General features: G+C 36.1%; 1 protein-coding gene across 1 annotated transcript in view; it reads right to left on the bottom strand.

Moving 5' to 3' along the window:
- Positions 1 to 12867, bottom strand: part of ADAMTS20 (ADAM metallopeptidase with thrombospondin type 1 motif 20) — a gene marked incomplete at both ends in the record, with an annotated part of 166168 nt that overhangs the window by 24651 nt on the left and 128650 nt on the right. Inside the window, one exon of the mRNA XM_081082830.1 lies at positions 5828 to 5995. Within this exon, the coding sequence (XP_080938956.1) occupies positions 5828 to 5995 (168 nt within the window). The remainder of the gene's footprint in view (positions 1 to 5827; positions 5996 to 12867) is intronic.

The raw sequence follows: 12867 nt of genomic DNA, 5'->3' as shown, positions 1-12867 counted from the left end.
GATAATTTCAGAAATGGAAATTACATTTGGAAAACTTCCTGCCTCTAAACCTGAAAAAAACAAAAACCTGGAAAAAATAATTCACAAAACACAGCTTAGCAATAAGTCCTATCAGACAATATAATTTTCTATAATTCAACAAACCACAATGATTTATTGCCCCTTCTATCACAGCATTCATTTAGAAAACCCCCTGGAGACCATGGATAACTGCTATTGGTGGTCCACTTCCCTGAAAGGAAACAAAATGGACTACTGCTTGGAATAAACAAATAACATTTGTTTTTCAGGGTGTTTTTTTGTTGTTTGTTTTTTGTTTTTTGGAGATAAGAGTATAAAAGAGTGAATTGATGCAATTTAAGATTTGAACAGATAACTTACGGCTTACATGAAATACTGCCTAGCCTGATCGCATCAGTAACCCTAATTGCCAAGCCCAATAAGAACTTTTCAAACCTTTTCTTACTCTCCCTGACATTTTCAGTGCCACTGACCACTTTCTGCAGAGCCATGAGCCAAGTTGGCTTCTGGGATTAAAATCCCTCTGGTCCCAGAGCTCTCTCTCCTCTTCTGAGATTGCACCTTCTCAAAGTTCTTAACTGACTGTTTTCTCTGTTCAGCCCTGAAACATCAGCATATTTCAAGATTCTGTTCATAACTCGCCTCTATACAAGCTGAGCTCACTCTGAGCAATTTCTTCTACGCACCAGTAATTTCTAAGGCTGTTCTCTTCCACCCTGATCATAATATTGAACTTTACATTTATATGTTCACTGGAGGCCCGATGCACGAAATTTGTGCAAGGGGCTCGGCAGCAGATTGCCTCAGCCCTCGCAGCCGTGACTTCATCCAGAAGGTCGTCTGGAAGGACGTCCATAAGGTCGTTCGGCTGTATGGTCTAATTAGCATATTTCCCTTTTGTTATTATAGATATGTTTACAAAAAGTTTTTATGTATTTACCAGAATTTTCATGTATTTTCTATATGGATATGTAAAAGGCACCTCAAATTCAACATTTCCAAAACACAACTTCCTGCCTTTGCCCAGCCCATTTCCCCTGCAGTCATGCTGGAAGATATGATCACCCACTCTTAAGTCACTTACTAGAAGAACCTCCCAAGGTACATCTCTAACCCCAAAATATGCACCCTTACTCAGTAGCTTTGTAAAACTTTATATTTATAAGCATTTTAAATTTTCTTTTTTTAAAATTTAGGCAACACATATGAAGCCAGTGTGAGGCTATTGTTACAAGTATAACACAAATAATTGATGGGAATGCACTAAATCACCAACACTGTATAATTAAATTCAGACAGGAAAAATCAGCCAACTATCCTATTAATACACAAATATACTGTAACATTGCAAATTCTAGCACTTTAAATACTTGACAGTGGAGTAGAGAAGGTGAATTTTATCCCATCCACAGGTTCAGAGCAGAGGTAAAGAGATGTTAGAACATGCATTGCAAAAACAGGCTCATTGAGGCTGACTCACTCTGTTTAATAAAGTTACTTAAAAATGTAAATATTTGCTCTTGATACATAATTATTTCTTATTAATGTAATAAGATTTTGGTTTATTATAGTTGGTTATTTGTAACTATGGCTTATTTTAAATGGATCAATAATGTAGCAGTAGTAGAGCATTTTGAGTTAGAAAAGACTCTAGGAATATCTAATCCCAATTTCCCTTCAATTCTGAAATCCCTTTTATACTTATAGTGAATAAATGACCATCAAAACCACACATAATTCTATAGCCTCAGCCTGGGTATGTTCAAAATATCATGAATGCTGTTAATTGATTTTTGGATAATTCTAATGTTAGCAAATACTCACTTATATGGAGCTGAAATAGTCTTTGAACTTTTACCCACTTCTGGAATCTTTCCTCCTCACCAACAGAACAAATACAGACTTTTAATATAAATAAGCATGCAATGAAGTCAGCACAGAAATAAAATTTCTGTTGAATGCGGTAACAGTCTGCACTTGTTGACTTCAGGTGCCCTTGTGAGAGGGGCAATATGTTGCCAAAGAAATAAAGAATAACTTGCCCTAACTGGTTTGGCTCAGTGGATAGAGAGTCAGTCTTCAGACTCAAGGGTCCCAGGTTTGATTCCGGACAAGGGCATGTACCTTGGTTGCAGGCACATCCCCAGTAGGGGGTGTGCAGGAGGCAGCTGATCGATGTTTCTCTCTAATCGATGTTTCTAACTCTCTATCCCTCTCCCTTCCTCTCTGTAAAAAATCAATAAAATATATTTTTTTTAAAAAAGAATGACTTATGTATATTGATAATAATTTAATAATTATGACAGCAACTACAGTAAGGAAAGTTCAAATAGGCCTGTGTTTAAATGCCCCCCCACCCCCCGCCTTGCATTTCCTGGCTGGTGACCTGCACAATCTAGTTAACCTCTTAAGCTGTATTTTCCTCATCTGCATAATGAATGCAATGATACCTAGGTTATGAGAAACACAGAAGTCTCTCACACAATGTAAGGAAATGATTGTCCCTTTCTGCTCCATTCTTAGTCCCATTTTTTCCTCTTTCTGATTTCTGCCTTGAACAGTTTCTTGAGCCATGCCTCAAGCTAAACAGTGTTAGTCATCTCTGCCCAGTCAAAGAAAGGCCATCTTAAGTTTCAATCAAGATGATAAGTTACAGGCAGCGTAGAAATGCAAAAACAGAATTGTTGGCACTAGCCAGAAATGACGGAGCGGAGCGGTATGGTTCATTCACCCAGCCCCTGAGCAAACACACATCCTCCCCATCCTCCACTGCTGCCTGTTTTCACTGGTAACAACACTAAACCCAGTTGTAGAGATGAAAGTTTCCAAGCTCTTGGTCAGGGGATATGGGCCTTAAGTAATATTTATTATCTGTTTAGACTACAAGATACATACTATCTATACATCAGAAAATTTTGAAATGTAGGAATTTATATATGTTGGAAATATAGAAAATATGAAATTACAGAAATACAAAATCACTTACACATGCTAGCATTTAGCATGTAGGTTATTTTTGTGTTTTTTCTTTTTTTCAAATGAGGGGCTTTGGGAAAGAAGTGCACCGGCCAGTAGATTTGTGAGATTTTGGTTCCAGCTCTGATCTTAAAATACTAGAAAGACAATGATGGGTCTCAGAAGGGGACCCAGGTAAGTGGCTGATGTCATGTGGCTATAGATTCAGTAGGGTATTTGTTAGGTCGTCAGTGAGATTTTTTCATATATCTTTATAGATTTCCAGCAGGTTTGCCATAATCAAGGGAAGGTAAGAATTCTGGATTGCTTTTTGTTTTTTTTACATAAAAACATTACATTGGATGGAAAAAAAAAAAAAACCTCATAGACAGACAAAAGTATGGTGATTACCAGAGGAAAATGGGGGTGAGGGGAAGTAGGAGGGGGATAATGGGGATGGAAAGAAACATAACTTGGGGTGGTGAACTTTGCATCACCATACTATACACCTGAAACCTATATAATTTTATTAACCAATGTCACCCTAATCAATTCAGTTAAAAAGATTACATTAGATGGCACTGAACTAAGTAGATGAAGCATGATCTAGTACCATTTTAGCCTTAAACACTTGAATTTACAAGCGAAGCTGGTATTCCCAAATAGATAAAATTAAGTGGGGGAAAATCTTTTTGGTTCCAGAAAGGGGGGAAGGGTAATATGTTGTGTGTGTTGTTGTTTTTTTAAGAATTGTAGTATTTAATTTGCCTCTAAAGGTATACATCTGGACCCAGAGGACAAACGGCCCTGTGTAGCAATGTTTGTTCCTGTTTAGCAGCAGTCATTAAAGTGCATTACTAAATCCTTTCATTAAAATATGATATCAATCCCTGAATGAAGGTGTTACATCAAAACTCATTTGAGCACATGTTTGGTCACCATTGGCCAAATGAGTCTCTCCATTTGAGATATAATGTAAAATAGTAATAAAATAAGATTATTTTATAGTGAGCGATTGTATTAAAGCTCTGTTACAATTTATGCAGTCAGAACCAAGTAGCAACCAGTGATTATCTCCTAACTACCTCTGAAATTACACTTCTGTTGGACATTATTATATGCAGTGCAATGACAGCCTGCAATTGCTAATGAACTTCATGTGGGTGCTTTTTATAGCATAAATCAAAAGCCAGCGGCTTCACAAGTGGTCATTTGTTTCTGGGAGAGATGTGGGGACTGTGTGGGCGTCTGAAGCTAATTTCTGTGGCGAGGAAAACCAACTCAAAGAGAAGAAAGCAGGGTCTGTACAAGACCATCCGTGTTCTGTGGTCTCTGAATATTCCTAGCTGTATCTTAGAAACCCCTCAAATACGTTTCTTTAGGGAATCCTACAGAATGTCATACTTGATGTAGGCCAAGGCCAATGTGTTAGAACTGACGATCTATTCATTGTTGCGGGGTTGGAGGTCAAGAGTCAGAAAGGGTCCCTCCTGAGTACCAACCCCAGCAGCTGCAGAATCTGGGAGATCCACAGGAATGCTGGTGGGGAAGAAGCAGCAAAAAGTCTCTCTCACTTCCGCTCTCATCCCCCAGCAGCTCCTGCCTGATGTCCAAATTGGGAGGTATCTGCCCCAAGCTGGGCTATTTCCTTTACTAAAGTTACATGTAGAAGCAAATGCTTGAGAATGTATGTATGCTCTGGGGGATTAAAAAACGGAGGTGCGTCTGCCCATACTTTTCAGTCAACCATTAACCTCACTTCTCAGTGACTGAGGCTGCCTCTCCTTCAAAGGAGCCTGGGATGCTCGCTGCATTTGGGGGCTTTTTTATTCAGTGACAACACTTTGGCACCGCAGCACACACAGCCCGGCGCCCTGCACCAAGGCTCTGAACCCACGGAGTATATGATGACATAGAAGTCCAGGGGAACCCCTACTTTTCTAATAAACATAGTTCCAACATCAGACAGAGACAAGGAAGCTCCATCAGCAGAAAATTGGTTTCTTTTTCCTGTAGCAGGACTAGGACCTTTAAGGAATGGGTAGGCACCCTGAGGTACCCCTGAGAGCAGCCAGAGGCTGAGTTGGAAGCCCAAACTCATTGGAATCAGGCCTCCGACAGTTGTTCTAGTTAAAGTTTCTGACTTCATTCATGGCCTTGACTATTACCTTTCCCAAGTTGGTCTTTACTTGATAACCATGCTGAAAGGTCTGCCTCCCCCAATTTAGATTGTTGAGCTTACTTCCCTGAGTTTGCCAGGGCAGGTATCGATCATCCTTATTTTATAAACTGAGTTCTCAGCCTGGATGCCACCTACGTACCAGCTTCCTTTTTGCTGAGCTTTTTCCAAGTGTGTGTGCATTCTAGTCTTAGTTAGGGCTGGGCACCCAGTTCTGTCACTTAACTTTCAACCTCCAGTTAAAATTCCTTCTGGAACTTAACATTCCCTTTTCCAAGATTCAACATTAGCTCAAACCCAAGACTTTGGTGTGGGAACAAGGCAGTTACTAAATACCTCATCTTATGTATTTACTGTTTAGATACCTGGAACAATATTACGATCCTTAGTAACCGCCCTAGTATTCAATAATAGGATTTCTTATAAAGTTTACTTCCATACAAAAATTAAATGACTCATTTGTTATTTAACTAGAGACTTAGCAAATGTGGTTAACACTGTACAAAATTAATTCAGAGATTAGTACAAAAAATGTATAACAGAAAAAAAGCACATTTTGGTGAAGTAAAACTTTCAAGGTTATTGAAAGCTTATGGAATAAGTTAAGATATTCTCTTTAAATGCAAAGATATTCTCTTTAAATTTATATAATTATAAAAATACATCACATACCTCCTTCCATCTTTTGGCTTTCCATGAAGGGCACCTGCCAGATCTACAAGCTTTGTGAGTTCGAGGTTTCTGGAGATGACTGCAGTATTTTTCTTCTAATTTCCCTTGAACTTGGTCAATACAAAGCACCTCACGGTACTTTAAACCTTTACCACAAGAAGCTGAACACTAGAAGACAAATACGAATGCACTTGATTCATTTTATCTTAATTTAAATTTATCTGCAAGACGTATATAACATAAAGCAATCAAAACCTCATTGCTTTGATATTTCTAATTAGACAGAATTTAAAGTTGCCAGTCCACCCTGGGTTAACGTTGATATAAATTATCCCTTTATTCTATTAAAAATATTGTCTGCAATATACCAAGCACTTTTCTGGCATATAAATGCTTTTAGATCTTTTAAGATTTAAGACTATCTGAGGTTAACTCCTGATATCACACATAATCCAACAAAACTTGCTCTCAGTTTTGTATAGTCACCAGCTCTTCTATTTTTAACCCCATATGCTTTTTCACGCTGCAAAGTATGTTTGGGATGTTTAAAATAGTGCAGTGATCTATTGACGCAGAAAACTGTAATAGAGAAAGCTGAAAATGTGTTTTTAAAGTGCAATTCGGTTCTGGCTTGGTTTTTGCATCAATCTGGAAGATGTATCTCTTTACCATCAGCCTTCCAATATATTTATTACAAAACAAAATGACTAAAATCTCTGTAAAGACATAGATAAACAATGATTTGAATTTGTTTCAGCCAGTTGCCATTTCATGAGTGAGGCCAGGGCGATGCAGTGGAGAGAGCTTGGGCTCGGCATTGAATACCAGCTTTGCCACTTACTAGTGGGGTAACTTTAGGCACATTTCATCACCTGTGCAAGCCTTGGTTTCTTCACTTATAAGATGGGGATAACACCACCAATATTACAGGTTTATTATGAAGATTAACATGCGATGTGAGATAGAGAATATGAAATGTCTAACTTAGACCCATCACCCGTAGTGCATCTTCAGGAAATATCAGCTTCCTCTTCTATTGTTTTCCTTCACATAGCCTCAGAGAGGACACTTACATGTGCAAGCATGATATATGCACCAGGGAAACGTTAAGCAAAGAAGATGCAAATTCCAGACAAGTCCTCTCATAACTCTGAGACAGCTGCCCACATATGGTTTCATTTAGAAACATATCCCAAGTTCTGAGGACCTTAGATAATATATTATACATTTCATGTATATTCTGAGTTCAAAGACTGTTAGACTAATACAGATTATTCGATGCTTAAACTATTGTAACTTAAAAATAGTTTGGGAATAAATAACTTTTTATATTACCTGCAATGCTAAATCTCATTTGTGTAAACAAGTAATTTAAATTGTTGTCTTGAGTATTGACTTATTGCTATCATATCTGAGATGTTCTCTTCTCTTCCCATTAACACATACAGCCTTTACATTCCACTAACACACTTAATTTGTGAACAATATCTACAGGTCTCCTATACTGTATTAAGTGTACATTCTTTCCTGAGATTGACTGTCTTTTACAAGACCTATCTATATGCTCTACTCATTTTGGCCTCTTATCTTGAGCATTTCCCTGCCTGTTTCTGTAGCTCACTGTTTATTTTTCAAAGAGTGTAACATATTTTATACCCAAAATATCATATATCATCAAGTATTAAGCATATACTATCAGGGAGTATACATGCATATTCACACAGAGCAGAGAGTTTTTCTCCTAAGGTGTGTTGTTATTTTTTCTAACTTTAAAAGCATAACCATTTGAACAAAAGAAAATTCATTACTCTCCATGTTAGCCCATCTTTAAAAAGTAGTAATTATTGTGAATATTAATTATGGCAACACAGTAGTACTTGTGAAAAATGAAGAAATATTATTTTATTCATTATAAATATCACTTTCTACAATATACCAAGAATTGCAGATTCGTTAAATACCATCTCTTGCTTTTGCCCTAAATTTACCCTCAAAGTCCTCATAATCTAAATGACACATACACCTATTAAGTTAATAACGACAGAGTATATCTTAAATATTAAACCCAATAAAGTTCAGAGAAAAAACACAAGACGCTAAAGACCATTAAAATTATACAATAAAAAATATAATAGATTTAAGAAATTCATGGAAACTGGTAATTTCTCTCTGGGTTATTTCATAATTACTAAAGGAGAAAGTAATATTTAAACTCAGTCTTGAAGAAGTAGGTTTGTTGATGAACAAAGATGGATAGTTTTATATATTTCGATATGCCTTATCTAGATACTGCTTCTGTGTGTCTGTTTTGCAAAATTCTGAGTTCTTTTAACAGTTCCAATAATCCAAGAATCACTCAGTAAGTGTGCAGTAAACTGCTTATAAGAATAACCAATTCACTTACAAAACTATGTAACATAAGAGGAGACATTAAAGACTTTTCTCTATAGGCAGCATCTGTGAGTGGCCTCTAAACTTGGATGCTGCAATACACTATCAAAATTAAGATTATTCTCCACAAAACTACATACTCTAACTTGAGGCCATCTTTAATTCTTTCTCTTCTTCATCCCTCAAGAACTGACAAAGGCTCTTTATTGTCTTTAATAGTAAAATCCAAAACTTAGTATACTTCCTTGCTTTCTTCATCCACCAAATTTCAGTTAACACACCTTTCCAACCTTACTTTCCATCATGTGACCTTTGCTCTACTCAGGGATGATATAATCACTTCTCTTTCATGTGACATAGTCACTCAATAGCAGTACCTTATTCAGATACTTCCTTTCACCTTGACTAATCACTTCCCAGCTTTCTAAATCTTATCCTTAAAGCTCTGAGTCAACCCCATTTCTAGGGTAAACACATATCAGTCTTCCAGTTCTCTGAACTCTCCTGTCTGAGGCTCACTCTGTTTTTATCACTTCATTCTCCATTTTTGCCACATGCTTCATCTACCCAGCCTTCTGTAGGTCAAGAAACTTTTAGATCACCCACAAAATGTCAAGTACAATAACTATCAACTGATTAACTGAGGCCAATCCTTGGTATAAACAATTATTTGTTTTTCGTAAACTATAAAATAACTTATTAAAACCTTTTAAATTCCATGAAAAATATTTATTGGTTAATAAACTCAAGTTCTTCTAGAGGAGAGACAAAAAAAAATAGAAAATTAAAGTATTGCAACATAGATTATATCTTTGTTTTGCTTTTAAAGCAGAGCTCGCTTTCTCCAATATTTGAAGAAAAATAACTACGTTATCATATCTGATTAAATCCATGAAGGGATTTAAGTAAAAAAAGAACATGTTATATCAAGAATGATGTATTAGTTGGAATGAGGCAATATTATTGTAAATAAATAGTGACGTGCTACCCTCCCTCTCTCAAACCACAGTATATTCTGAGTTGTAAAGATTCCACAAAAATATCCCATTTAGTAGGAATACCCAACATGCCAGTTCTTTTTTCTTGTACCCCAACAATCTTTTATTTTTTATACCTCAGAAACCATCCTAGTCCCTTAAAGTTTTATTAATACTGTATAATTCATTCAAAGTATTCTTATGCAAAGATTTTTTTTCTTAAAGATCACCTCTATCATTCTTAGTTGACATAATCTTAAATTCTCAGATTTTTTCATAACTACTATGGAATAGTAGATATGCTCTTCAGAAGTGGCAACATTAAATGCAAGCAACTTACATTAACCATTCCTATAAAATAGGTGAAGACAAATGCCTACTTATGGAAAACAGGACATTTGAAACAAATACAGAATTTGTAAGCCCTCAGATTGTAATAGATTCTGCAGTTATGCAGGTTGCCTGGCACTTTCAATACCAAGGTGAGAATTGAAATCAGCCAGTCCACTTTGAATATGATTAACTTTGAGACAACTCTATTCTTATTTTAAAGTTTAGTTGTATATTACAGTATAAGATTACTTTTGATATTTGAAATGTGGATTATTGCTTTATTTGTTTACATATAAGAATACTACAACCTGACCAGTATGTCTCAGTGGTTGAGTGTCAACCCATGCACCAAGAGGTCACGGGTTCAAATCCTGGTTCAATGCCCGGGTTGTGGGTTCAATCCCCAGTGGTAGTCATGTAGAAGGCAACCAATTTATGTTTTCTCTCATCGGTGTTTCTCTCCCTCCCTTCCTCTCTAAAATCAATAAAGCCATTTTTTAAGGGAAAGGGAATTTTTAAAAAAAACTACAGAAGAGTGAATGAATTGATTTAATTTGTGAGATGCTTGATTAACTCTGGAACCTTAAATTGCTAAACAAAATAAGGAAATGAAATTTATCTTCAGGTCTAGAAAATGGAAAACCTTGTGTGTATGTGTGTGTGTGTGTGTGTGTATGTGTGTGTGTGTATTTTATCATAAACTATTATGTTTATCTGATTTACCACCCTCTCTGACAATAGTGGGAAACACACTAAGAGAATTGGTATATACCTTAATAGGCAATAAAGTAGCCTGATCTTAGTTATACATAAAATGGCTTTTATAGACTTTACAAGATGGCTAACCATAGGTAATTTATTTAACATCATTGAACCTCTATTTTTCATATGTAATTTTGGTAAAATAATATCTATTTCATATAAATATTTAGGTAAGGATAAAGAAAATGGCCATACTCAGAAAACTCTAAAAACAAGAATACCTATTCTCACCACTTGTATTGAACATTGTATTGAAAGTCCTAGGCACAGCAATCAGATAAGCAAAGGAAATAAAAGACATCCAACTTGTAAAGTAATAAGTAAAAGTCCCTATTTGAGATAGAATGATACTATATATAGAAAACCCTAAAGATTCCACTAAAAAACTATTTATAACTCTAGTAAAGTTGTAGGATATAAATTAATATTCATAAATCTGTTGTATTTTCATATACTAATAACAAATGATCAGAAAGAGAAATTAAGAAAATAATCCCATTTACAATTGCATCAAAAAGAATCATAGCCCAGCTGGTGTGGCTCAGTGGTTGAGCATTGACCTGTGAACCAGGAGGTCATGGTTAGATTCCCTGTCAGGGCACATGGGCACATGCCCAGGGTTGTGGGCACGATCCCCAGGAGGGGGCATGCAGGAGGCAGCAGATCAGTGACTCTCCATCACTGATGTTTTTATCTTTCTCTCCCTCTATGAAATCAAATGTATTTTTTAAAAGAATAATATACCCGAGAATAAATTTAACTAAGGAGGTAAAAGACCTCTTCTCTGAAAACTATAAGACATAATGAAATAAACTGAGGAGGAAAACAGATAACTGGAAGGATATACTGTGTTCATAAATTGGAAGAATATTTACCCAAAGCAATCTACAGATTCAATGCAATGCAATCCCTACCAAAATGTAAATGGCATTTTTCACAAAATTAGAATAATCCTAAAAATATATGGAACCAAAAAAGACCCTGAATAACCAAAGCTATTGAGAAAGAACAAAGTTGGAGGTATAACACTCCCTGATTTCAATCTATGCTACAAACTATTATAATCAAACAGTATGGTACATAGATCAATGGAGTAAAATAGAGGGCCCAGAAATAAAACCATGCTTATATGGTAAATTAATCTATGATAAAGGAAGTAAGAAAATACAATTGGGTAAAGGCAATCTCTTCAGTAAATGGTGAGGGAAAACTAAACAGATACATGCAAAAAAATTTAGACTGCCTTCTTACACCATACACAATATAAACTTGAAATGGATTAAAGACTTAAATATAAGGCCTGAAACCATAAAAGTCTTAGAAAAACATAGATTATAAACTATTTGATATTGGTCGTAGGAATATATTTTTGGATATGCCTCTAGGGTAAATGCAACAAAGTGAAAATAAACAATTGGGGGACTACATCAAACTAAAAAGCTTTTGCACTGTGAAGAAAACCATTGACTAAACAAAAATGAACCCTACCGAATGGAAGAAGATATTTACAAATGATGTATCCAATAAGGGGCAATCAGCACAAATACAGGGTGAACAAAAGTAAGTTCATAGTTGTGAGTATGCAAAACACAGCTTATACTTCTATTATCATTTATTAATTACTAGAGGTCCAGTGCACGGATTATGAAAAAGCCTCCAAAATTTAAAAATAGGACTACCATATGACCCAGCAAACCCAATTCTGGGTGTTTATCTGAAAAAGTCCCAAACACCCTATGTTCACTGCAGAATTATTTACAATAGCCAAGATATGGAGGCAAACCTAAGTTTCCATCCACAGATAAATGGATAAAAAAATGTGGTATACACAATAGAATACTATTCAGCCATAAAAAGAATAAAATCTTTCCATTTGCAACATCATGGATGAACCTAGAGCAGTGGTCGGCAAACTGCAGCTCATGAGCCACATGCGGCTCTTTGGCCCCTTGAGTGTGGCTCTTCCACAAAATACCAACTTCTGCGCATGGGCCACGAAGTTTTAATCACACTGTACATGCGCGCCCACATGTGGTATTTTGTGGAAGAGCCACACTCAAGGGGCCAAAGAGCCGCATGTGGCTCGCAAGCCACAGTTTGCTAACCACTGACCTAGAGGGTATTATGCTAAATAAGTCAGACTGAGAAAGACAAATACATGATTTCACATATATGTGGAATCTAAAATAAAAAACAATGAATAAACAAGAGAAATAGATGCACAAAGAACAAACTGATGGTTGTCAGATGGGAGGTGGGTAGAAAATGGGTGGAAAATGTGAAGGGATTAAGTACAAACTGCCAATTATAAAATAAGTCACAGAGATGTAAACCATAGCATAGAGCAGGGATGGCGAACCTATGATGCCCGTGTCAGAGGTGACACGCGAACTCATTTTTTGGTTGATTTTTCTTTGTTAAATGGCATTTAAATATATAAAATAAATATCAAAAATATAAATCTTTGTTTTACTATGGTTGCAAATATCAAAAAATTTCTATATGTGACATGGCACCAGAGTTAAGTTAGGGTTTTGCAAAATGCTGACACACCGAGCTCTAAAGGTTCACCATCAC

The sequence above is a fragment of the Myotis nattereri genome (genome assembly GCF_964212035.1).
Source record: "Myotis nattereri genome assembly, chromosome: 2".
Taxonomy (NCBI): Eukaryota; Metazoa; Chordata; class Mammalia; order Chiroptera; family Vespertilionidae; genus Myotis; species Myotis nattereri.
Note: the sequence above shows the minus strand (reverse complement) of the source record. Positions and strands in the feature narration are given on the sequence as shown.